The sequence below is a fragment of the Diaporthe amygdali genome (assembly GCF_026229845.1).
Source record: "Diaporthe amygdali strain CAA958 chromosome Unknown NODE_42_length_345209_cov_65_521073, whole genome shotgun sequence".
In the NCBI taxonomy this organism is placed as follows: Eukaryota; Fungi; Ascomycota; class Sordariomycetes; order Diaporthales; family Diaporthaceae; genus Diaporthe; species Diaporthe amygdali.
The window spans coordinates 102,251-127,494 of record NW_026517062.1 but is presented as its reverse complement, the minus strand read 5'-3'; the positions used below and the strand labels follow the sequence as shown (position 1 = coordinate 127,494).

Sequence of the window (25,244 nt, the reverse complement as noted above, 5' to 3'; positions counted from 1 at the left end):
ATGTCTGGATTTCGCGCTTAGCTATGTTCCGTTGACCATGGCACTAGCAGCATGGTGAGTTACCATTATTCTCATTCCTTTTCACTGAGGCTCAGGTTGTCCGTCTGTGTGATGAACGACATTTGAGTTCTGCAATTCTGATGACTGCGAAAGCAGCTCTCTGTGGAAAACATATCAAATCTCACTTCTGTGGGCTCTGAAGACGCGACACCTGCATGTTGGCCTCACAGTTAAATCGTGTCAAACCACTTTGAGATGGGATCTCGTTTGCTAACTAGACCAACCAGTACAATCTTTCCTATAGGATAACCTCCTGTAGGATAATCACATATGGAATGATCTCCTATGGGATAGCCTCCTATGGGATGACCCGCCATGGGGTAGCTTCCTACAGGATAATCTCCTACCCGAGATCGGGCATGACTTGACGCGAAAGATACAGTCTGTCCACATCCTGGCTAGATCCTGATCCTGACCCCTACCCAGCGGCTGGGAAAGCACGGAAACATCTAGGTGTTCGTGGGGACGTAGTCAGGGTAACGGGATCCCTTGACCTCCATCTTCTCGAGTATTTCATCGATCACATTCATCTCCTCGTCCGTGAGGTCCACTAGCTTTGAGTTCTCGTTGACCCGGGCCGCTGTCGTGGCGCCAGGGATGGGGATAATGGTGGGCATTCCCGGCCTCTTTGAAAGCGTCCTGACCCACCCCAGGGCAAACTGGCCCGGCGTGACTCCCTTCTTCTTTGCCATCTCATTGACCTTCTCCGCCAAAACCAGGTTGTGCTCAAAGTTGCCAGGCTGGAAACGCGGAAAGTGCTTTCTCATGTCGTCCTCAGGGATGTCATCGGGCGACTTGATCTCTCCTGTCAGCAGCCCGCGTCCCAGGGGGGAGTAGGCAATCAGGGGGATGTTGTGCTTTGCGCAGGTCGCAGCAATTCCGTTCTCGAGGACTTCGGTCGCGAACAGGTTGAGCTCGACCTCGACGGCAACGACCTTTGTGATCTTGACCGCCTCGAGAAGAGTCTCATGTCGGACCTCGCTGAGCGAGATGCCACCCAGCTTCCCCTCGTCGATGAACTTCTGCATCGCGCCGAATGTCTCCTCCATCGAGACGTTCTGGTCTCGGCGCGCACACTCGAAGATGTCGAGCTTCTTGCGCCCGTTCAGCTGCTTGATCACATTGCCGATAGACCTGTTGATCTCGGCCTCGGTGCCACTCGGTTGCATCCCGCTTGGGCCACCCGCGCCCTTGACGCTGAGGACAACTTTATCCGCGTCTTCCGGATACTTGGCGAAGTACCGTTCCAGAAGAACAAGGCTGTTGTACTCCATTTTCCCATAGAACTCGCCGCCGTTGAAGAAGTTACAGCCGTTGTTGAGAGCGGCCTTGATGGCCTCAAAGGCTTGTTCTTCAGAACAGGGCTTTGCACGCCATGTTAGGCCTGATCAAAGTGATTGTTAGTGCATAACTTTTGGAAGCATCTTGGTCTGCCACACATACCCATAAGGCCAAAGCCAATGGGCCCGACTTCTTGGCCGTTGATCTGAGGCATGGCTAATTGGTTTAAGGTGTAAAGATCTGTGCGTGATGTTGTGGAGCCTCCCCAGGAGAAAGACTTTGTGACTGTGGATTGTGAGTTGATGCCGAGTCTGTGGAACTCCAGTTGAATGTCGAGAGGAGAGCGGCTCTTTTTGTACATCCGTGAAGCTTGGAGATTATCGATTATCTATCTCCGATTGTCGCGGTATGAGCGGCCAGATTGGGGCAACGTCCCAGGAGTTCAAACCTTCCCGGGCGGGTCCTGTCGATGACCTCATTCGCGCCCGGCGTTAAGGTCGATCTAGCCAGCACGCGGCACCACCCGCGATCCTTCTCAACCGCCTCGTCAGCCGCGTTTGCCTGACTAACATGAAGCCAAGATATTCTGCTCCGCGGCTATTCAACTACAAGGTGATGTTTTCTCCTAAACTCCGGATCCTCCCAGGCTCGAAGGCCGCGTGGTCTTCGCGACTAGGCCTCTGCATCACCACGACTCACTCACAATCGGTCATCACTTCGCTTCCCTCCTCGGATGAATTACACGCGAGTTCAAGGCCAAGGGGTAGCTCGTCTAAAGATTCAACTATCTCCGGACTACCTGGAAGGACAATGTACTGTACACTATGGTCATGAGAGTCTGTTCCAACAGGACAATTCTGCTCTCTTCCACCCCGTCCGACCCTCTTGACTTTGTACGCAAAAGCTATCTTTTCAGTCAAATGTCCAAAAGCTTCTCCTCAACACCGTCGTCACGGCCCGCTATAGCACCCGCATCGCCACCGTTGCGCCCACTGCTCCTTGCACCACCCGCAAGTCGAACTCCGCCATGACCATTGCCATCAAGGCCGTCCCCAAGCATGGCCCTGGCCTTGACGCGCGTGGCCACGGGCCGATCATTCTTCGCCTGCTGCTGGCGCTCAGTCTGTCGCTGGATGTTGGCCACGTTGGCAGCAAGACTCGCGTTAGTGTAGAGGTTGGCGAGGTGGTGGGAATGCGGCTGCTGGGCGGGGTAAGTGCCCTGCGGGAGCTGGTTGCGCATTTCCCTGGCCTGCTCCAGCTTCTGCTGGTTGCTCATCTCATTGCTCGAGGCGAGCAGGGCGGACATGCGGCCTTGCATTAGACTGAGGTCCAGAGGCGAAGGCTGCGAGGAGTGCTGTGTTGGACCGGGGATGTGGTGTTGGGTGAGAGCCCAGGAGGATGACGGCTGGACGGCAGGATACTGAGCGGGAGACTGCTCGTCTGTGAGCGCATTGAGCATGCTGTTCATGTTGAACAGGCCTGGGAACCCGCCGGCGGAGGCAGCTCTCATCATCAGCAGGTACCAAGTCGGGAAGCCCTTGAGCCCGACCTCGAGGAGGCCCTCCAGTGTCGTGGGCATGCGGTGCTGGTGGCGGCATTGCGGTCCCCACTTGCAGGTCCCATGGTGGCACCAGTGCCGGCAGAAGACCGTGGCGTGTCGCTTGGTGGTGCGCCGTTGGGCAGTGGACCGGCGCTCGTCGCGTATGGCTTCTGTCTCGTGGGGGCGGAGAGGTCTCTCGCTGCCGCTGTTGTGGGCCTGGGTCACAGCAGTGTTGGCCACGTTGTGACGTGAGGCGCTGAGCATGCGCTCGGCTGGATGAACACGAGGCTGTGGCTTCTCGACTGGGCCTCGCTCGGTGGAGGCAGAGTTCCCGGTTGAAGAGGAAAGTGACTCTTCGCTGGCGGTCCTTTCCTTCATCCTTCCCTTGATCTCAGCATGAGAGGCGACTTTCTTCTTCTTCTTCGTCTTTCTCCTGGCCTTCGCTTTGTTCTTCTTGCTTCCCGACGAGTTCGACCCCGTCTTCACATCGGCATCGCTCAGGATAGCCTGGATCTTGTCATGGCACAAGTGCACCTCGTAGATGCTGCCGTCCTCTTTGTCGACAACTCCAAGGTTGGTCAGCCCAATGGTCTGCTCGGCGTCGAGCTCACGAGGCACATCGATCAACTGCAACCAGTCGGGGAGCTGGTCGATGGCAACCAGTGGCACGATTGGTCCCGGCGTGCCGTCCACCTCTTCGGGACGGACGATGAAGTGATCTAGATTGGGATGCATGGTGCTTGATGTTTGGAGCGGTAGGTAGCGAATGACGTCGGTCCCTTGGGCAATGAAACAAGAGGAGGCAGAGAGAAGCCGTACGTCCCAGTCCATGAGATATAAATCTATTGTCTTTTCTTCTTGATGTAGCAGCCTGACTGAAAGAGCAATCTGTTAGCTGCTTGCCAGCCAAATCACCTTACGGTGAGCGCCTATCATCCGTGCAGCAATGGCGGCAAACTGCATCAGTTTGAGTCTGTTTTCTATCTTTGCAGCCCATTGTTTTCTATCCAAATATGAAGGTCTATTTGTCTATCTTGGCTCTACCCTGATTGTGACGTCAAGCCCGTCGACGCAAAATCCGAATTGTCTTGGGGAATCCTTTAGTTCCTCTTCTCGTTTGATCCACCGGCCAGTCTTACTTTCCAGCCGAATTACCGCTTCCTCTTGGGTAGATGGTGCTTCCGCCACTGCCTCCTGCTCTCTGGCTGTGTCCTCTTCTTCGTCGCTGCTATCGCCAGCGTCGTCGAAGCCCGCCACAGGGTCCCACTCACCCGTCTCCCAGATCAGTCGGAGTTTAAGGGGTTCGTGCCCAAATAGCCTGCCCGCAATGCCCTTTACCGCGTAGATATCGGATGTCTTGGGAATCTGCACGTGCTTCTCCACCGTCTTCACACCGCTGTCGTCTCCATCTGCCCGCTGCGACGGAACAAACCGAAACGCAACATTGACAAGCCTCGCCTCTAGGAACGCAGGGTTGACCTCCTTCCTCCGCACCACAACCGGCTCGTCGTACAGCTCGCACAGCTCCGCATACCTCCTGTGCTGCGCGATGACTTTTGCCTCCGCCTCGGCGCTCTCGGGCACAGACGAGAGCTGGCGGCCTATCCGAGACAAGTAGAACATCTCGGCATTGGTGCGGTCCGTTGGCGTGATGGTACTGAAGTTCAGGGTCTGCAGGCAGCCCAACCGCGCGACGGTGATCATGTATGCCTCCTCGGTGACTGTGGCCTTGGAGCCTGATGCGCCGGCGGCCGACGAAGAGGTCGCGTCGCCGGACTTGTCGAAGCCTGGGTCTTCGTAGACTGGGTTGTGGGCTAGGCGCAGGGAGTTCAGGCCTGGGAAGGAATCGGGGAGGGCGTCCACGAAGGACCAGTTGTTGATGTTGTTGTATGAAATATCAAGGTGGGTCAGGGTGGCGCTGAAGACTGGTGTGTTGTGGGATTCGTCGGTGGTGACAGTGGAGATATTGTTGCCCTTGAGATGCAGGTTCTTTAGCGATGTCAGTTGGGCAAGACAGGCCAGGTCGCTGATTGCTGTGAAATCGTTGAACTCCAGATAGAGGGTTTTCAGTGTATTCAAGATCGTGGAGGTACCAAATGAAGGTGAAAGCCGAGGGAGTTGGTTGGTACTGGCGTGCAAAGTCACCAGAGACTGGAAGCATTGAGCTATGTGACAGATGCTGTCCCAGCGTAGCAGAGTCTCATCGAGCGCAAGCTCTTTGACACCTGTGAAGGCTTCCACCACCGATTCCGCATCTAGATCTGCGATTGATGCATCCTGATATCTATTCCCACTGTTGAAGACTTAGTCTAGAGGCCTGCTCGTCACGAAGAAGCCACTTACTTGAGTCCCAGGCGACGCACCGCCTTAAGTTGCGAGCACGCATCAACGACCTCCTGAAAATCAACAATCAAGCTGCGGCTGATGTCCAGCTCGACGACTTTGGGGCAGACCTCGGAGATGGGCTGTTCACCAGGCACCGACGCCGAGGCGACGCGAAGGCCATCGAGGATGACAATCTTCAGCTCACTCAGCTGCGCCTGCTGCTTGCGAATCTTGTCGAAGCCGATCTCTTCGGCGACCTTGCCTGAGATGACAATCTGTTGGCCAGACGACGCCTGGGCCTGGTCCGTCAGGGCATCCGGGGCGTACTTCTCGTGAAGGGCCTGCAGGAAGGTCCGCGGCTGGTCTGCCACCCTAGTGGGGCGAACGAAAGAGGCGGCCTTGGGGGATTTGGAGAGACCTGTAATTCTTGTCAATATGGCATCTCAAATTCCCATGAATAAGAGATGGAATAGCTCACATGTGAAGTATCTGACATCCTTGTGTGAGCCGTCATGCTTGCCCCTGGACGGGTCGTCCCATTCAACGCCGAGCCAGTCTCCAGTTGTGCCGGCTACTTCGCCGATGTACCGAATGGTGCAGAGCGCGCCATCGTAGGAACGGCGCTGGCCGACTCGGAACTCAGCGCTCGCAGACATGTTGTATCATGCTCGTTGCAATTTTCTGGGAAGCATTATGGAGCGCAAAAGACCGGTGAGCTAGATGTGATGGTTTCTAGTGGGCTCGCAAACTGATGCCTGTGAGGCAGGGGCTTAGTCGTGAATTTACAGTGCGTTTTTCCCGCATTACAGCGACAGGGGCCACTACAGCGCCAAATTTACAATCAAAGCACAACCAACACGAACTTCAGCAGCTGGCTCCTTCTCATTATTCAACGAGCACCTTCACAACATGGTTTACTCAATTCATACAATTTCATTCCACATGGCTCAATTTTGAGGATTATTTACAGTTTGCTCTTGGTAGACCCTCCGGCTTTGACCAGAGCACGCCCGTTGCTCAGGCAAACCTTCTTGCCCTCGACCTTGGTCTCGAATCGGATCTCCTCCCAGCCATCCTTGACATCTCCAGTCTTCCAGACCGAGGTCACCAGCTTATCTCCAGGCAGGACCGGGCTGGCGAACCTTGCCTGGAACTCCTTCAGGTTCTTGGGGTCGCTGCCCGCGAGGTTCTTGAGCAGCCCGTGGCAGGTCGAGTTGAACGAGAACAGGCCGTGCAGGATCTCACCGCCGAAGCCCATCTTCTTGCCAGGCTCCGGGGTGGCATGGAGGGGGTTATAGTCGCCATTGAGGCGGTACAGCAGAGCCGTCTCCTTGGTGGTCTGGGCCTCAAAGGTCAGGTCGGGCTGCTTGCCCTTTGGTGGCGGGAAGTTGACCGTGGCAGGTCCCTTGGGCCCGCCCCAGTTACCTTGGCCCACGAAGAAGGCACTGCCGATGGCCCGCGAGTAAGCCTCGCCAGTCTCGGCATCAACAAGGTCGGTCTGGGTCTCGAGGACCGATCCGGGGCGGCCCTTGTCGTAGACGCCGAGCACCTTTTGGCGGATCTCAAACTTCTTGCCTTCTGAGGAAGGCGGGAGTGGCTTGAGGAACTGCACCAGGCGCTGACCGTCAACGACCCGCGTGTGGTCAAAGTCGGGTACGCTGGGGATCTTGACGGCCTTCTGGGCGGCGTAGAAGTCAATGACCTCCTGGGTAGAGCCCTTGAATGCTGAACTGACGGTCAGTTCTATTGACGTAGAGCAGCCTTCATATTGGAAACTCGGAAGAGGTGGACTCACGCAAAATGACGGGGTAGGTTGGGAAGACGGCAAAGTCAGGATGCAACTCATAGAGGAAGTGGAGCTCATCAGCGGTGCACCCAATGCTGTTGGCAAAGAGGAGTGCGTCCCGCTTGAGCCATGAGACAGACAGGGGAGGATACTCGAAACCGACGCCGGGACCGCTCATTGTGAAATCAGTAGATATGGTGTTGATGTGATTATGAAATGGAAATCTGGAGACCAGATGTGGTGATTGAATATGAAGAATATAGAAGATGAGCTGCTCAACGATGAAGTGAAGGAGGAGGAGACAAGCACGTCAACCCTGCCCCCAAGCCGAGCTACCACGATGCTCAGGCCAGATGCCGAGGTCCGGCGGTTTCCCCTGGCACTTCGGGTGTGGGGTTGGACCGTTGGAGTTTCCTATTTCCCCAGGATCTGATAAGCCTGTTGACGGGTTCAACTTCGATCTGATGCTAAATCTGCCCGTCGCGACCCGCTCACACAAGGTCCACACTTGGACAGATCTGATGCTGGAGAGACAGGCGTCCAATCTTATTGGTAATTTATCTGCTGCTGTCTTATGCCGGACCACCAGTCAACCTGAGCAGTCATCAATGGCCGCGCGCCTTTGCTTACCTATCGTTCACGGCGAAGGCACAATGTGTGGCTCACTTCGTACCGGACTGGAACTCGACGCTCCAACGATGACATAGCTCACGCGACTACAAAAAAAAAGCAAAAAAAACCCTGGCTCTCGAGCTTTCACTTCTGTCGCAACGGGGGTCAAGTGAGACATTGTGTTGTCTTACCAAGGGATCATGCTCTCATGTCTACCCAGCTTTCGCATCGCCTTGAAGAAATGAAGCTTGACTAGCACCAAGCCAATCTGAAATCTCAAGCTGCCAATTCACCTCTAGACTGACAAGGCGCTGGGCAATTCACTCTTTCCATGCCTTCCAAGTTTTCCATCTCAACGTTGGGTTGAACAGAGACAACAGTCTCTAGGTACCGCCTCTTGACCGTTGAAGCTGCTTACCTGACTTCGGTTCCGACTCGGCGCCCCACTTCGCGTGTCTCGACCCGCAGAAAAGTTTCGAGGTCATCGCAGAGGGGAACATCTGCTTATCAGTTCATCTTGACAGTCCAAAATCATCGTCGCGCCCACTTTCTCTCCCCTTACGTCTCAGCCGCTACCAAAATGGCTGCAGTACGTCCTCATGAGAGCGGCGTCACCAAAGGGAAGATCAATCGGCGCAACAATCCAAAGTCCAGCATGGTGACCATCCGACCCGAGGTTCACGATGCGCGCAGCAACTCGAAGCCCAAGCTGCCGAAGCCCTTGACCCCGAGAGCCCGTCGAATCATCACCAAAAAGACGTCCGCGCTGATACGAAAGCGTAATGAGCTCGACAGGGTGCTCCTGCTTCAGGCCTTCCGATCGCTCGACGAGCTCAGCGCTAATGACTGGCTGCCCCGCGAGGAAATCCTGCGACAATGCGAGCACTTGGCAAAGAGGGAGAAGGAGTACATTAGGACCAGGACAAAGGCGCTCGATGAGAGAACAGCGTTTTACAATCAAGATCCTTCCGAGGAGCGAGCAATTGATCTCGACCTGATCAGGACACAGCTTTGGAAGTTCAAGCGCCACCTTGGACCGTATTTGGAAGCTGCAGAGGAGCCAGAGTCCGAGAAGGAGGTTGACATTTCATCTTCTGGCTCCGATTCAGTTTCCAGCGACGAGGAGAATTTGGTTCAGAGCAAGGTCGACGGGCCAGACTCGTCGGATTCATCTGAAGATGAAGAGAAGCCTGCTGCTGGTCTCGATGGCGCCTTCGACGACATCAGAAACCCGAAAAAGAGAAAGCGCACCGAATCGAGCGATCCACGCAAGGAGTCAGGGAAAGAGTCACAAAAGAAGGCGCGGAAGGAGCAGACGTCTGCCAACACACAGTCAACCACCTCGAAGAGTCAGTCGGACAAAAAGAGTGCGCCTGTGCGATCCAAGGAGATGGAGGCCTCGCTCGCACAAATCAAGAACGACATCAAGAACAACACCATGTCTCAGACCAACTTACCTAAAATCATCATCAACGGTGCCAGTAAGGCGAAGGGGGAGGAGGGACCAGTTGAGGCCAATACCGACGGCACGAGCGACAAAGTCGACCGGAGCGCCCAGAAAGCACCAGCCAGCAGCAGAAGCACCAGCAGCGCCAGCGATGAAGGCGGGGTCCCATTCTACCAGCGTCATGCTAAGGCCATGATGCAGCCGGACTTTAACGACCTCGTCTACGACAGGCCTCAGCGCCGACGTGGCCCCAAGTCGAAGCAGAAGTCTAAAAGAGAATACCTCGTCTCCGGCGCGCTTCCTGCTCCTCATCGTCCGCGCCCACGCCAGAAGAAGACCAACACACAAAGCTCGTCGGCAGACGGACCTTAGAGAGGAACGCGAAGTCAGTCTCGTTCGAACACCCGGACGACCAACCATCGCGTGAATGGAGCCCCTGAGACTGATGCTCTCGAGACCAGGAGGAAGCGATACCCGAAGTAGTTCAGGAGGGAGTGACGACACAATGACACTCCTTCGACTCGAGGGAGTGGACTCTCGCCCGTACCCCATTACCACTCACAGAAGTGCAGGTAATAGTAGAGACCATACTGATCGGCATCGACGCCGACGAAAGGTTGGTGACACACGACGCCAACTCATTTTGCAGGAAGATGCCAACATGTTCCAGTCTTTCGGTTGCGGCCTGCCTCGTGGATTCTCATGTTGGAAGTGAAGCAAACGGAATGTACGCTGGATTGTGGGGAGCAAAATCGGGGCAGAGCCCGAACAGCATTTGGAGAGCATCACATAAGTGAGACGTACGGCCGGGGCGGAACAGCCTTTTCTGCATTCGCATTGCGAGGAGTTGTGGTTTAGGGATACCACTGCATACTTTTGGAGTCACAGCATTTGATGGAATTCTATCGAGCACTTGCCTAAGGCTTAACGTGACCTTTACTCGCTAGTTTGCGAGCTGATCATGTTTTGTCTGTTATCTCTTCAACGGCCGTATGGCAGCCGACCTCTTTGAGCAGCACGGCACTTCGGTTCGGTCGAAATCACAACCTGTGTGCTATCTTTCTGAGTGGTACGATGGCGACCTGAATTACAAGACTGACTCGTGTTGACCAGTGCCGTTACTTCTTACGGCCCTTTGAACGTAAGCCGAGACCATAAGAGCAGAGTGTCCGGTAAGACTGCAAGTCTAGACCCAAACGTCTCGACGACACCCCTTTCAACCCTTTGCCCGACGACACCATCTTAGACAGGAGCCACAGTGAAATGAAAGGGCCAATCTATGAGGATATGCTCGCTTGTGTCTCGGGCATCAGTGACTCGAGTTGTTTCGAAAGGCGCAAGGCGTGTACTGTATGAGGCGAACGGCATGCATGTCTGTCTACCTTGTCCCCCAGTCCGAGGCAAGCCGATCCAGAGACCATTCCGCCTTCTGTCTGACCTACACATGTACATACATACATACATTCACGCACGCACGCACACACACACAGCCAGACAAACATGCCAAGTAGGATGATCTGCAAGGCATCGACGCAAGACCAACGCCATGACAGCTGCCCAATAGCGCGCGGCGGCGCCCCAGCCGCCCCAGCCGGGAGGCCGTATCGGGAATTGCCATGAGGCCGGTCACACGCCGGGTTAACAGTCCCATATGTGGTGCTACCACGGTTTCTACTGTAGCTACTCCAAACACTTCCTCGACAGCACACAGGCTCTGCCTGAATTCCTCCCAACGCCCGCAGGATGTGTTCCACAGCAGGTCATACCCGGAGGACGTAGTCCAGCACAGAATGAATCCCCCCCAAATTCCTCCTCGCGGCCGTTGGTGGTGGAGGGCAAGGCTGGGCAATTGGCAGGACATCACAAGACTAAGAGAGGAGGGGATTGGAGGGTGGCCCAATACACACCCACGCCCGAAACCCCCCATCCCGCACACCTAAGCTTCAAGCTATCCCTCCCACGGGGACAGGCCGAGGTGTGTGGTTGGTGAGCTGATAGTTAATCATAGGTATCGCCTAATGGCCAATCGCCGCGCAAGTCCGGCACCCAGGCGGCCAGCAAGCCAAAGGGGAACTCCCGCGCGGACCGAAGGAGTTGGAGACCGGTGTGGGAGTGCTTGGGTGGGAGTGATATGCCCATCGCCGAGCCGGTCGGTCCAGTAGATGCAAAGTGCGAGAGTCAGTTTTGCGGAGCAGTTCGGGGCCCCGTTCACTTTCGCACGTAACGAGGCTTTTTGGGCTCGGCCCTTGGGGGTTGATGCTCACTTTCCTCCCACCCCATGTCTCGTTGGCTGTGCCAAGGTAACCCCCCCATCCGTACGGCTGGAAAGCTAGCCAGCACATGCGTGCATACTTTGCATACGGCTTTGCGAGGTGTGGGTGGGTGGCGTGGGTTGGCATGTGTTAGTGTCTGCATATGTCTGTCTGCATATCTGCTGTGTGCGGATGTGTGCGCGCGCGTGAGAAAGAAGCGAGCGAGCCACACAAGATCGTCAAGGCTATCTCCTACTTGCTGGGCCTCCCCATGCTGTGCGACCTCGTGGGATGGTTGATGGTGCCCCCTCACGGCCGGCGTTGCAGTTATCTAATCGAATCCCTCTCGAAGGAGGTCTGGAGAGGGTATTTAAAGGCCTATCTTCTTCGCCTCTGTCCTTCTTGTCCACAAAGGTTCTCATCTCCAGCCCAAAGAATACTACCATCCAAGATACAAGTCAAGTTTTTAAAACACACAAGTCATTCAAGACCCATCTCATCATCAAATCAAGATGTCTCCCTGGTGAGTCGAGCCCTCCCATTAGTAGACCGGTGCCATCTGTTGGACATGTACCACCTTGTCCATCACGCACAGCCCAGTCGACATACACCATCCGTATCTCGTCTGCCGGATCCACTACTAACTCTTGGATCTTTCACCCAGCTCCTGCACCAACTGCTGCTCCAGCTCCTGCGCCGGCGGCTGCTCTTGCGGCTCTTGCAAGGTAAATAAGAATCCAGCCTTCTCTCTCCCTTCTCTTTCCCTTTTCACATTCTCTCTCTTGCCTCCCACGGCCGAGACTGATAGAGATACCGCAGCACTAAGCAACCCTCCATCATGGCATCTTAATTAGTGTTGATATTCGGCTTCGGCATCCATACACTCGTTCTTTGCATCCCGGGTTGCTAGTTTCCTGCTGTTATGTGGCTTGGTACAAGACACATCGAGAGACACATGGGCCGGTCGAGAGGACTTGCAAAGATTGGTGACCCATTCTCTGTTCTTATAAGGGGAATCATTGCCTTCGTCACTGTCGTCAATTCTGTACCTTAGGTAGCAGCAGTCCGCCTCGTTAATAGGTTTCGACAAGAAATTCAATACTCTCATTAGATGATTGTTCTAAAAACACGCTTTTGGGGTATCGCATCGTCTAACTGTGGCATCTTGCATTAGCCCCCACCCTGAGCCTCTAGTCGCACTGCGGACCGGGACCTGGGCCAGACTTACTCTAACAAACTCCAATCACAATAACAAAACGATTTCCACCAACGGACATGCGATTATTGAGGTAAGGAAAAAGTCGGTAGTCGGAAAGGGACTGGGCCAGAAGATTCAAGGTTCCGTATCCTCCCATTACGCCGTTTCCACCACTACCATCATACGAATCTGCCGCTCATGCCCACTTGCCGAGCAGGGCCATCAATCCAGCGCCAAGACACATGCATCCGAAAGCCGAAAGGGTCATGCCGATACTGCTCTTGCGCATCTCGGTGTTGAACATAAACTCGTGGGCCATGAGCTCCACCAATCCGGTATAGATCAGGATACCGGCAGAGATGGAGTCGAAGACGCCATTGACAGTCAAAGTCATCAGGCTACCCGGCTCGAGGGTCTGCCTAACGCCAATGCCGATAGCAATGGCGATCGGGGTCGAAAGAGCATATGCGGTGCCAAGGACATAGGGCATCCACTCCTTGCCTTCCGGCCAATGGGCAACGGCTAGACGGGAGCCGAGACCAAGACCCTCGAAGGACTGGTGGAAGACGAGGACGATGTACAGGACGGTGAATTCTTCGCCAGACACGGCGAGCGTGAGGCCGATGAAGATGCTGTGGAAGATGACGCCGAACTCCAGGATGAACAGGGCCGTCATCTGCGCGGCAAAGGATTCGGGGTCGACGTGTTCGCGCTTGTGGCCAAGGTGGTCCTCGCCTCCGGGTGGGTAGGTGACCTCGCTAGTGAAGCCGGAGTCTTGGTTGCCGGCTGAAGCATTGGTAGTGTTGCCCTGTGCGCTTCCAGTTTCCTCGTCGCCTCCTTTCTTAAGGGACGGTGACATAAACTCCATCGATGGGTCGTGGCTGTGCCCACCCTTGAGGTTCCACTCAAACCTGCTCGCCAGCAACTCGATGAAAAACATCGAAAACACAGTCCTGTGCAACAAGGTCAGCTATGAAGAATTATGGTGGAGAGAAACACAATACATGATTCGTGGGGTACAGATCCTGAGGACATGTCCAAGAAGCCATGAATCGACGGGGGAAAACTTCGCAACAAGTTAAAGGGGATGCGCTCAAAAGCTACTCACATAAGAGCGATGCCCTCAGGCCATGAATAAGCCTTGATGGCAGAGTCGTCTGGGAAACATTCTGAGCCAAGCGCCTCGTTTGCGGGAGCGAGGAGGTGGATGAAGGCCGTGGCTATGATGACGCCAGAGCCAAAGTACTTTGCGATGAAGAAGGCCGTCTTGGGCACTCGCATGCGCTTGGACCTAGCAAGCGCGATGGGGACTACTGCGCCCAGGAGACTGCCGATCAAGATGACAAAGATGGAGCTTATGCGAAGACCTAGGCGGCCATCGTAGTCGTTGCCGAGTTCTACAGGTGCCGAGGGTCAGCACGTTCCAGCCACGTTTGCTCGGTAGGACGACGCAGGAAACCGAAGGTTCATACAACCCAAGACGCGTGGGAAAGAGGGGGGGAGGGGCGACTAACCGCAAGAGACGGTGACACTGCTACCCGTGTCTTCGGCAGACATGGTGAAGTGGACGGGAGCCTTCGAGACTCGAAAGTGAAGTTCGGCTGAGATGGTTGGGCTGATATGGTTGAGGATGAGGAGGAAGTTGAGTTAGGCTCGAGCGGCTGGAGCTGGTTGAGTCAGGTAGACTAAGTGTGATAGAGAGGTAGACGGAGTATCTGAGAGCGAGCTACTGAAAAAAGAGATGGACCAGAGTCTTTATCGATGCGCGGTGGGTGGGAGACGATCAGGCATGTAGGTAGGTGGTGGTGGGGAGGAGGAGGGGTGAGAGTGAAAGTGAGAGTGGGATGTCAAGTTTTGTGTGGACTGGACATTTAGCTCGTGAGCCATGAGCATGGGCATGTCTCTAATGGGTCCGCCGTGGAGCAGCGACGCAGCGCCGCGAGATACAGTACTATCACCGGCGAGCTGTAACCGAGCCAGTTGCACCTCTGACCATCAAGGTGCTCATCTGGGGCTGGGGGGGGGGGGCTGTCGCGCTGATGTGCTGCTAGAGCCGCGAAGAGACCCAACCGCATGCATCAGTTTAGCCTTTGAAACGTGCGTGATTGGCCCCCAGGGAGGGTCCCTTGGGGGTGAGGAACAATGGGATCTGCGGGCATGTGGGCTGCATCGATGGGGGCCTGGCTTTTTTTTGGGCACGGCAGGATTTCCTGGTCTGCCTTGGGCCTTTGCAGGGTTCATGACCGGCCGAGTGAGCGCAAGAAGAAGCAAGAGCGATGACACGCGCGAGGACCTTGATGGACATGGTCTGTGTACATCCTCGACGTACCCATGCAAGCAGCGCACGCCATTGTACCCGCGCCCGCCTTGTGTTCTGCAGACCACCCTGTCCGCCCGCCCCGCTGACCGATGCCATTCTTTCCGCCCACATCAAGTCTCAAAGCCACACATCAGGAGCACACAACTGACACATGGATCCAATATCTCCCCAGTCATCTGTATCCATTCACTTTAGAGGCACAACAAATAAACTCCCGAAGAGGAAATGACTTAATGGACAAAAGACAATGCTCGACACAGGGGTTGACCATGGCAGGTCATCCACCTGTGCTTAATTCTTATCTCGTGCGGCCTGCTCACATCTGACCTGCAATGGACATCCGTGACGAAAGAAGATTGTGAATACAGTGAAAGCCGATCGTAGGAATCAAGGAGCGCACCCAAGATGAGGCAAATACTTGTTCGCTCAGAGCTTATCTATGCGCTGTGAGTTTGCGATCACGGCTTTCGGTCTTGTCCATCCAGCTTGTGGTGTATGCATGGTTAACCATCAACCGTGGCTATATTAATTGGCAGTTCGGAGTTGTCCGCACAATTTTGGAATTTGTGAGGCTATAGACAAAATCAGTCTCGTCTGCTCGGTCTTCTGACCCATAAACAGAATGTCTGTTCGTGCTCAATAAAGTGCGTTCTTTCCTATCGAGGCGTCTCTCGCGACTATGAATTTTAGGTTTGGGGTAGAGCATTTCTCACCAACCCACTAGCGACAGATCGGGCACCGAGACTAAGTCCACCTCAAGCTCCAAAACCAAAACCCATACCGGAGCTAGGCTTGCTGGTATAGGCGACCAAACTACTACAGGTTTTCTTGGAAATGCTTGGTGAGCTTGTTGGCTTCATACCGGGCGAGCAGCTCTGACCGTGACAGTTTCGAGGCAGCCGGCAGAGCGAGTCTTGACTGCGGGAACAGACCCTGATCGTATGACGAGCCAAGCGACAGCACGTCCTGCAGCCAAGGCGGACAGTGGGGTCTTGTTTGTAGGCGAGCAACGAAACAACGGAGAGAGAAAGAGAGGGTGTGTGGCCGAGCAGAAAAGACACAGTGGGCGGTGAAACCCTTGGCTGCCGTTGAGGACTGTGCCAATGGCTTAGCTCAGAGTCAGCAGGCGGCAGTGTCCCTGCAGCAGTGATCAGGTTAAAAGACAAACTGACACCCACTCTGCAAGCATGCCGCCCTCGAGATCTTCGGTCTTGCGGCCATGATTTCATGGTCATGGGGTCCGGTATCTCCTCTGTTATCAGCGAAAAAAATTCCCATCAACTACACCGATCAAGGAAAGAAAGAAAAAAAGGAAACACAAAGTTCAAGACCAGCGGATGAGCGATTTGTCCAGCGCACAGTAGCGGCGCGAAACATGGAGTGGTTTGTGGTTCTCCGTGGTCTAATCTTTCGACGAGAACCCTGATGGACATTGTGGCCCGCTAACATGGGTCAGGGCTTTGTGATGGAGGGGGTCTGGCGCGATTGGAATGCGACCAACGTCAGCCGCAAATAGGTGCGACGCGGCGGCTCAACTGCGAACCTTGAAGGTGGTAGCTTGCACGATGCGACCCGATCCCATGGAGACGGTAAAGAGGCTTGCAACTTCATGCACTTGGCGAACAGCAACACTGAGGAGATCAAACTGATCTTCCCGTCAAGATGGCCGATCCGATGAGTGACAGGTGCAGTCGACATCCATCTGCTTGTCTCGGCGCTGCAGACCCATCAATATCCGAGGGCTTGGAAAGCTTCTTTGGGCAGGTGGAAGTCATCGAGCGACTTTCCGTTCCTAACAGAACGCGGTCGTGTCTCGGACCGTTGAGTCCCAGCGGCCTGGGACAAGAACCTCGAGGAACGAGTGTTGGTACGCCAACCGACTGGTCGGTCGCGGTCCGAGACCCGAGACACAAAGGACTCTCATTCGGTTAGGGACAAACACGCAAACCCGTCAAACGGGTAACCCGTTCCGAATGCCTTCCGCCCGTCGGAGTTCTGGGGGCATCCAGCTCATTGACCAAGATCTGCAAAAACGGATAACGTTGGGCAATTGGTCCGGACAGACCGTGCGGTCTTTGACCATCCAGGGACGTATAACATCCTCCGTCAACTTCAAAGAAAGTAAAAGCCCACCATTCATCGTAATCAATGACGAGAGCGCTCCCCTGCTCGGGAGTCCTCCCACTTTGTGATACTACAGAGTATGCACAGCCCGTGGGTCCTGCCTCATGTATGATTGATGCATGCCACTGGCCCGAAAGAAGTAAAAGTACCGCTGTGAGCCAATGGGTGCTTCGGACAAAAGCGCGGCGCACCACCAAATACAGGGGCGAGAGGATCACAGCTCAAGCGCTTAATAAAACCCTGGTCGGATAAAGTGGATTGTAAGTGAAAAGTGATGGAGGCAGCTGTCGAAGACGACGCTGGATGGTGCTGGCCCCGCCGCTCAGAGACGGCCATTGAGACCCAAGTCATCACGACTTCTGGGAAACGGAAGGCGCATAACAAGGTGAAAATAGGGTAGGCCGCAGCAGTCCGAGAGCTGAATTGACAAGGCAGCCCAAATCTTTAACGACCGATCCGTTCTGACTTGACGATGCCGCGACAATTAAACAGCCCTGACGGACACGAGAGGTGACTCGTCGCAAGATCGGCTTTGGGCAAGAAAAGACTCTCACCGACAACGCCATTGAACAGCATTGACCCGCACAATGCACGCGGTGGAGCTCGTATCCGACTTCAGTTCGTCCGGGCACCCAACATCGCGGGGTTTCCTCCCAGCTGAAATTAACACACGATGCGTGCAGAGATGCGAGGCCGGGGCGTCCCACAGGTATCGGAGCAGAAAACCGCATTCCCCTGCACGTTCAAAATGCTCACGTTCCCAAGGAAGCGGACTTCCCACAAGACACCTTCCCACCGTGACAGCATCGAACCAGCTTGGAGCTCAGCGCTGCAGGCCCGGATGTAGAGAAGTTGGATACGGCCGCCTCCGATGAGAGACTTGGACGAAGTTTTTGTTTCCACTTGGATATGTCTTGGTGCGGACTAGACTGTCAGCGAGATTTTGGAATGTTTGTACACAGGATACTGTTGTTTGAGAAGAAGCCTTGATCAGGAGGATTGTGAGCCCTGAGTCCACAGGGGATGGAACAAATATTTTCTCCTATGCATGGATGCTTGCTCGGATCCAGCGAAATTAAGCCAGGCTCGATCAGTTGCCACTCAGAACCCGGATGGGCACCTAAGGTGTCATTCAGCGACATCCACACTCGTTGTCTCTGGCCTGTCCAGCGAGAGGTTCCAGCCCTGACTGAAATGCTGACACAGTCCACTTTTAAGTTGGACATGTGAGTCCCAGAGCGCCGATATTGGAGACATCGGCTGTCATGGATCGGGGACATGGCTGGACCTCGGCGGTCTAATATGAAGAGCAAATCCACTCAGAACTGAAGGGCTTCATCTAGGCCATTGTCGACCTCGCGGATTGTCCATGCAACTTCCAACACAGCAGCACCTGATGATCTTCTGGGTGCTGCAAAGTTGATGACCGATGGCAGACGACGTATTGCCAGAGCCACGCAACGATTTCAAAGCCATAGTTCTCAACTTCGAGCGAGCCACGGTACTGTCCACCCATCTGGGACAGACCGTGGTCTACCTTACCAATGCGGAAACACGGCAAGTGAGAAAATCAGCAACGCTTTGTGACGATCGAGCCGTCTTCAAAGGAGCCCTGGCGAGAACGGCTTGCCGGCTAGGTTCATCGGTCCACGAAAACCTGCCTGCATGTCATCCAGTAAAGCCTGGGCTGCGAGGAAGGGGAGGCAGCCGTGACTGCAGACAACCAGTCTCATCAGGGAGACTTGAAGGTATGGAAAGGTCAACAAAGGGTTCTGATCCGCTGTTCGCGCCCCTCTCTGGCAGTTTGGCAAACATTGCCGGGCGAAGTGCCTACTTGTGGGTGCAACTGACGAGCAGTTCTGGCCATGGCTGCTGAAACTCGTATGTTCAACGATACTGACGGATCTGGCGAGTCGGTCGATTTGCTGCGAATCACATTTATCGACGATGAAATGTGTGATGCCAGTTCAGGGAATCAGCACCTAGCGCAGCAACAGGAGGAGACGCTGCTAAGGTTGAGTGTGGAAGTGAGGTTCGAGTCAACAGGGTACATAAGAGTGAGGAAGGCGAGGAATATCACCCGCCCACGCTCGGGCCGCACTGGGGCCTCTGCCCGAGTGCAGCCCAAGTGCCCGCTGCAAACAGCGACCCCAGTCGCAACTGCAAGTACAGTAAGCCAGCGGCAGCAGCAGTGACAAGTCAAGGCTGCCCTTTGTGCACACGCTCCAATCACTTAAAGCTTCAGCCTCGTTCTCAATCTGCAGCAGGAAATGTCAACACCCTCCCAGCGACCCAAGGACTCATCTTCAACCTCGCCAGGATTTCGTACGGATCATATAGCCTAGTGGTGGGGCTACTCCAACGGCCATTGGATGGTTTCGCTCGCCCAGGCCGCTCCAAAAGTGCCTGCCCCCAAGTTCCAGTCCAGCACACCTGTTGCCCAGCCGCAGGCGCCCCTAGGGCTGTGAGAGGTGAGAGGTGTGTGTGTGTGTGCATGTGTGTGTGTGAGTGTGAGTGAGAGCGCACCTGCACCTCAGACCTCCGTACATCAGCCTCATGGCACGCGGATGGTTGGTTTGACTTCATGCCTGTTTCCGTCCCTGTTCCTCTTCCTAATTCCACTCCCCATCACCCGATACCCACTTCCACATGGCATACCTCACCGGCGCGGCGGGCGCCTTCATTCCACAGCCCCATGCCGCCGCCGAGCCCTTCTACAGCCAGGCTGTCTTCCGCACATTCGACGATGACCCCTCCAAGAGCGCGACGCCAACAGCCACTGCCTTCAACCCACCTCCGCCTGCGCCTGTGCCTGCGCCTGCACCTGCACCTGCGCCTGCACTCGCGACTCACGGCAGCCAGTCCTCCACACCCCCATGGCCCCGTCCCAATGTCGGCCGCATGTCTCCCATCAACCCTTCCGAGGTCGAGATGGCCGAGGGGCTCATCCAGATGAGATCAGGCCTCGTGCCCATGACTGTAACTCCTCCAGCACACTATGCTCTTACGCCCGCGCCCGCGCCTGCGCATCCACATGAGACACCAATTGTCAATGGCCACAAGCCCCTCCTCCCGACAGGCCAAGAAGCGCATCTGCCCGCAGGTCCGTTGTCGTCATCAGCTGCAGTACCAGCATCAGTACCAGGCCCAGGCCCAGCACCAGCGCCTGCTGACCACCAAACCGTGTCAACGTCCTCAGATGAGCCTGCTGGCCAGCACTCTGATGACTTCTCCCTCGGCGATAATAGTGATACCACCATCACCGACCCCCAAGTAGACCGCCCCGAGGAATTCCTCGCTGTCCCACCACAGGCCGGCCCTGCCTCCATCCCAGGCCCCGCGCCTTCTCATGAGAGGCTATCGACAGCCCCGCCGCAGCCAGCAGTCACGAACGGATCAGATCCACATCGCTTCGATGACGTCCCAAGGGAAGGGACGACTCTGGCCCCTCCAATGTTACAACCACCTCCTCCGCCCTCACTAGCACCCAGGTCGCGCACGCAGTCACCAAGAAGCCGCCCGTATGACCCATCAGCACCCATTTCACCAGCGCCAGAACCAACTGTGCATGGCGAGCGCTGTTGTTGTCGCGCCGTGCCCCAATCATTCTTGTCGACGCTAGACGATGGGAAGCCTACTAACATCGAGGCCCTGGCGAAGCTGTATGGTGCGTGCCGGAACGATTTGTGTCCTTGGCATCTGAATCTATATGCCCAGCTTATCACCAGTGCCCTTGAGGCAGCACATTCAGCAGCCCCTGCGCCTGTCACCCCCCAGCCGACAGCTGATAGGACGCTGCAGATGGACCAGCCCACCTTCAGCTTTGAGGAGACGGGCACAGGCACGAGGTGGACAGCTGTCCCTCGGAGGAGACGCGCAACTTCCATCCCAGGGATTGAGGAGATTGAACTTGACTTGCCGCCCAAAAGGCGACGGCTGAGTCTAGAGCAGCAGCCTATATCAAAGATCGAGGCACAGTCGCCTTCGGAATATCCAGAGTACTGGCACAGACCACAGCAATCATCCAGTGGCTGCCGGCCTCTACCCGATAGGGCGTATAACGAAGAGTTCCGCCGCAGGGTTCTCGTCGAGTTAGCGCGCGAATTTACCGACCTTAAGGAGGATGACTGGTCTCGTGGTGAAACGACAAACAGATATATTCACGCCATACTTTCAAAGTGCGAGCATCCAAACACGGACGTCAGAAAGGGCCCTATTGATGTCGGCTTTCTGAATGCCCAAGAGGCTTCTACGATATTAGAGAAAGGTACAGAACGCTTGCCAATCATCACTACAGAGCAACAACAGTTCAAATGGACTGGCAGCGAACGTCCGATAGCACAACTCTTCAGACGCATGGAAGATTTAAGCAGACAGGTCTCCGTGCAAATACCGTCTCACAACTTTGACCTGCCATCGTATGAGACGAAAAGCCTCAGCGCGATCCGGGAGCGCTTCCTCAGGGGCCAGGTCTCACGAGACCCGTGGAACATACTCGACCTGAGGAGTCCTCTACCGCCCTCGATACTGCCATCTTTTCTGACAGGCGAGAATTGCCAGCTGCTTCCGCGGATCCGAGATGCCTTGTTGGAGGGCCACTGTGCCGAGAGGATCAAAGCGACCAGAGAGGAGTGGAACGAGTGGACGGAGCTGCTTGAGTGGGTGCTCATGTCTGAAGGTGGCCACAACACAGCCCCGCATATGGACAGTCATGGCTGGTCGACTTGGATCACGATTCAAGAGGGCAACTTTGGGTTTGGGTGGCTTGCGCGGCCAACCGATGAAGAACAAGAAGAATGGATGAATGATCCATTAAACTACACGGGAGGCAACTGGAGGTTCGTCATCCTCAAGCCGGGCCAGACAGTCTTCTTCCCATCCGGAACTGTACATTTTGTGTTCAGGCTACAGGCTGAACAAACCCTTGCGCTGGGCGGGCACCTCTTGCAATGGACCGCGCTGGAGCGCTGGGTCCAGATCATCCTCTGGCAGCTCAAGAACCCAAATATCACCAATGAGGACCTCGGGACGGCGCCGCTAAAGTACATCCGCAGTGCGAGGAAGCTGGTAGAGCACCGCATGGCTAACTGGCGTGTCACGACCATGGGCGGCATGTCCGCGGTCACTCGGTTCATGGCCCTTGCAACTGTAAGCAATTGACCCCTTCCGAACCGAGCCTTCCCTCTTTGAAGGGTATTCGTGTGAAAGATGTACTGATCGGACCTGCTACAGGAGGTAGAGAGGTGGTACAGCCAGAAGAAGAAAAAGAAGCGGGCCAGGTGATGCGATGCGAGAAAGAGGCCGCTCGCGCAGCGTTGATGTTCTCTCCAAGCCTCTTGATTTCGGCGTTCCTCGATTCTCCATTGGGAGACGGCGTGTGGAGTCGTTCACCTTTCAAAATCGGAAAACAGGGAGGTGAATACAAAAAGGGCATTGTTGAATTTGCTAGTATGGCGTTCTGGTGGTATGGTCTCGGGGTCACTCTCCTCAGGCTCCCTTGGTTCATCCCGTCCACCCTGTCCCACCATTTCACGGACATGGGCAACGGGAAGAATCGTGGACGGGCGGACTAGCGGTCATCTGTAAGGATAGGGAGGATTCCTCATCATGTTTCGAATCGTGAGGGTTGGAAGGTTCTTATTTTCTCGGTCGTCGTCCGTTTCCCCTTCCAACATACATACATACATTCATAAATTTCACCTGCCGGCCCACCGAGGCGCACTCATCGCCATTGGGTCACTTCTCATTTAAATACCCACACACCCCCACACACATCCATACATACAGCATGAGCATGAGCATTGCCATGTGCTTGGCTAGTTGGCTCTTCATTTCTTCATAGGAACAAGAATTCCCGGATTTGCAAGGCGGTCAAAATCGGTCGAGGTTGGCCAGTGTACTGGGAGAAAGGAACAGAGAGGCACATCATGGAAAGGATGACCATTGGGAAACGTACCTAATGTCTAGCTATCCGCGCTCAATGAAAAAAGAAAAAACATGATCCGCGGCTTTTTTTGCCCCGTCTCCGAACAGGCTTCAGCGTATATAAGAACTCAATGTTGCCGGCCCTTTCGGACCAGCAGCATACACACACCCCGTACACCGTATGTAGTGGTGTATGGGTGGGAAAACACGAATGCTCACGCAGGTTCGCGCAGGTATAGGTTCGTCAGAGGGGCCGAACTCGGAAAAGCCCCCAATGTGATGTTGTGCTCGTAAGTTGGTATGACACCATGTCTATCAAATACACGCCGACCAATGTTGAACGCCTCAGGCCCTCCCCTCAGTGGGGGGATCTTCTTTTTTCTGGGCTGATGCAGCCTTTTAAAAACATCCCATTTATTCCCCGGTCATCGTAAAAAGAGACAAAAACGCCACCTTGATATCCGAACAGAAAAAAGAAAATCAGTTACCGTTGACGCCGTTTCCCTTGCCCGTCTCGGCGACGGCCCTCTCCAAGGCGTTGATGACATCGGCGCGCAGGTCCTCGGCGTCCTCGACACCGCAGCTAAGGCGCACCAGGTCGTCGAAAACCCCGACGGCCTCACGCTGGTCCTTGGGGATGCCGGCGTGGGTCATGCTCGAGGGCACCTCGACCAGACTCTCGACGCCGCCCAGCGACTCGGCCAGGGTGAAGACGCGAGTGAGCTGGCAGAAGCGCTCGGCGGCGGCGTGGCCGCCGCGGATGCGGAAGCTCAGCATGCCGCCGCCCATGCCGTCGCGGTGCTGCTTCTTGGCGATAGCGCGGTGCGGGTGCGAGTCCAGCCCGGGGTAGTTGACGGCGATGACCTGCGGGTGGGCCTCGAGAGCGGTGGCGACGGCGGTGGCGTTTGTGGTGGCCTCGCGCGCGCGCAGGTGCAGCGTCTTCAGGCCTCGGTGGGCCAGCCAGCAGTCGAAGGCCGAGGGCACGGCGCCGATGGCGTTCTGCAGGAAGGACAGGCGCGTGCGCAGGTCTTCGCTGTTGAAGGCGGCCACGCCCATGACGACGTCCGAGTGGCCGTTGATGTACTTTGTCACGCTGTGGACAACGATGTCGGCGCCGTGGTCGAGCGGGTTCTGCACGTAAGGGCTCATGAAGGTGTTGTCGACGACAACCATGATGCCGTGAGCGTGGGCGGCGGTGGCGACCTTGCGGATGTCGACCAAGCGCAGGGTGGGGTTGGAGGGGCTCTCGATCCACACCAGCTTGGTAGCTTCCGTGATGTGCTCGCTGATGTCGACCTCGATGGCAGGAGTGAACGTCACCTTGACGCCGTGGGCCTTTGCGACCTGGGTAAAGTAGCGGTGGGTGCCGCCATAGACATCCGAGACGGAGATGACATGCGAGCCGGCGGCCAGGCTCTGGAGTATGTTGGCGGTGGCAGCGCTGCCGGAAGAGTAGGCGAGTGCATACTTGGCATGCTCGAGGGCGGCAACAGCGTTCTCGAAGTTGGTCCTGTTGGGGTTGCTGCTCCGGCTGTACTCATACTCGCCAACGGGCTTGCCTACAGCATTCTGGGCAAAGGTGGTCGACAGGGAGATGGACTCGATAACGGCTCCAGTGGTGGGGTCATGGGGCGAGCCAGCGTGGACGGCGAGGGTGCCGAAGCCCTGGACGGGCGAGGGCGCGCGAGGAGGGGTCTCGATTGGTTGGTCGTGGGCATCGCCGTTGGCGTGGCCGTTGCCGTTCAGGATAGGGACGGTCATGACTGCGATAGAACTGGACTACTGGACTGTCGAAGTCGGGTGCAGCAGGCTGAGGTGGAGAGCAGGAGGAGGAGGGACGGGTTGATATCGCGGGCAAGGTTCGAGGTCGAGATAAGAGGCAGGAAGGTCCAATGAGTCTGGGTCCAAGTCCAGGGCCAGGCCAAGGGCTCAAGCAAGGCGAGGCGAGGTGAATGGAGATATGTATAGGTGAACAGAAGGACGGTATCGTGTCACCAGCGGCAGAGGGTCACGAAAAAAACGGCGGTGATGACGAGAGAGGATCCGCTAGGGGCGATGGCGCAATCGAAGACAAAAGACCACTGACTAATTGGGAGCAGTCTGGGAATGGTATTCTGGATGTTTCGCCTGCTGACGGAACAGGCGAGTGGTAATCTGGATGAACCCAGGCCATTGCGCCCTTCGAGAATGCGCCTCTCGGCTTACCATGGACGGTGAAATATTTTCACCGTCATCACGAAGCTGGGCGGGTGGAGTTTGGGTGTGAGAGCTTGGAGCTGGGTGGTGGCCGAGGCCGATTGAAGCCGTTCGAGGGTGGATCAAACGCCGGGGTCAATCGATGCAGGTCACCCGCAGAGCCCATGAACATACCCTG

The 25,244-nt window shown here is 55.7% G+C and overlaps 7 protein-coding genes across 7 annotated transcripts; 2 read left to right on the top strand and 5 right to left on the bottom strand.

Moving 5' to 3' along the window:
- Positions 1-509: 509 nt before the first annotated feature.
- On the bottom strand, positions 510-1,555 carry J7T55_007086 (uncharacterized protein; the record flags this gene model as incomplete). Its single annotated transcript, XM_053134134.1, has 2 exons — positions 510-1,444; positions 1,504-1,555. The coding sequence occupies 2 exons, from the start codon at positions 1,553-1,555 to the stop codon at positions 510-512; spliced, it is 987 nt and encodes a 328-aa protein (XP_052988037.1).
- Positions 1,556-2,257: 702 nt separating this feature from the next.
- J7T55_007085 (uncharacterized protein) lies at positions 2,258-3,616 on the bottom strand (the record flags this gene model as incomplete). Its single annotated transcript, XM_053134133.1, has 1 exon — positions 2,258-3,616. The coding sequence occupies one exon, from the start codon at positions 3,614-3,616 to the stop codon at positions 2,258-2,260; it is 1,359 nt and encodes a 452-aa protein (XP_052988036.1).
- Positions 3,617-3,723: 107 nt separating this feature from the next.
- J7T55_007084 (tubulin-specific chaperone) lies at positions 3,724-7,170 on the bottom strand (the record flags this gene model as incomplete). Its single annotated transcript, XM_053134132.1, has 6 exons — positions 3,724-3,756; positions 3,926-5,174; positions 5,225-5,624; positions 5,685-5,851; positions 6,175-6,931; positions 7,002-7,170. The coding sequence occupies 6 exons, from the start codon at positions 7,168-7,170 to the stop codon at positions 3,724-3,726; spliced, it is 2,775 nt and encodes a 924-aa protein (XP_052988035.1).
- Positions 7,171-8,184: 1,014 nt separating this feature from the next.
- Positions 8,185-9,423, top strand: J7T55_007083 (uncharacterized protein; the record flags this gene model as incomplete). Its single annotated transcript, XM_053134131.1, has 1 exon — positions 8,185-9,423. One exon carries the CDS (start codon positions 8,185-8,187, stop codon positions 9,421-9,423), a length of 1,239 nt encoding a protein of 412 aa, XP_052988034.1.
- Positions 9,424-12,697: 3,274 nt separating this feature from the next.
- Positions 12,698-14,058, bottom strand: J7T55_007082 (uncharacterized protein; the record flags this gene model as incomplete). Its single annotated transcript, XM_053134129.1, has 3 exons — positions 12,698-13,454; positions 13,610-13,898; positions 14,016-14,058. The coding sequence occupies 3 exons, from the start codon at positions 14,056-14,058 to the stop codon at positions 12,698-12,700; spliced, it is 1,089 nt and encodes a 362-aa protein (XP_052988033.1).
- Positions 14,059-19,594: 5,536 nt separating this feature from the next.
- On the top strand, positions 19,595-22,228 carry J7T55_007081 (uncharacterized protein; the record flags this gene model as incomplete). The annotated part of the gene is made up of 2 exons (XM_053134128.1): positions 19,595-22,093; positions 22,178-22,228. 2 exons carry the CDS (start codon positions 19,595-19,597, stop codon positions 22,226-22,228), a joined length of 2,550 nt encoding a protein of 849 aa, XP_052988032.1.
- A 1,122-nt stretch (positions 22,229-23,350) lies between these two features.
- Positions 23,351-24,631, bottom strand: J7T55_007080 (cystathionine gamma-lyase; the record flags this gene model as incomplete). The annotated part of the gene is made up of 1 exon (XM_053134127.1): positions 23,351-24,631. The coding sequence occupies one exon, from the start codon at positions 24,629-24,631 to the stop codon at positions 23,351-23,353; it is 1,281 nt and encodes a 426-aa protein (XP_052988031.1).
- Between the last annotated feature and the right edge of the window lie 613 nt (positions 24,632-25,244).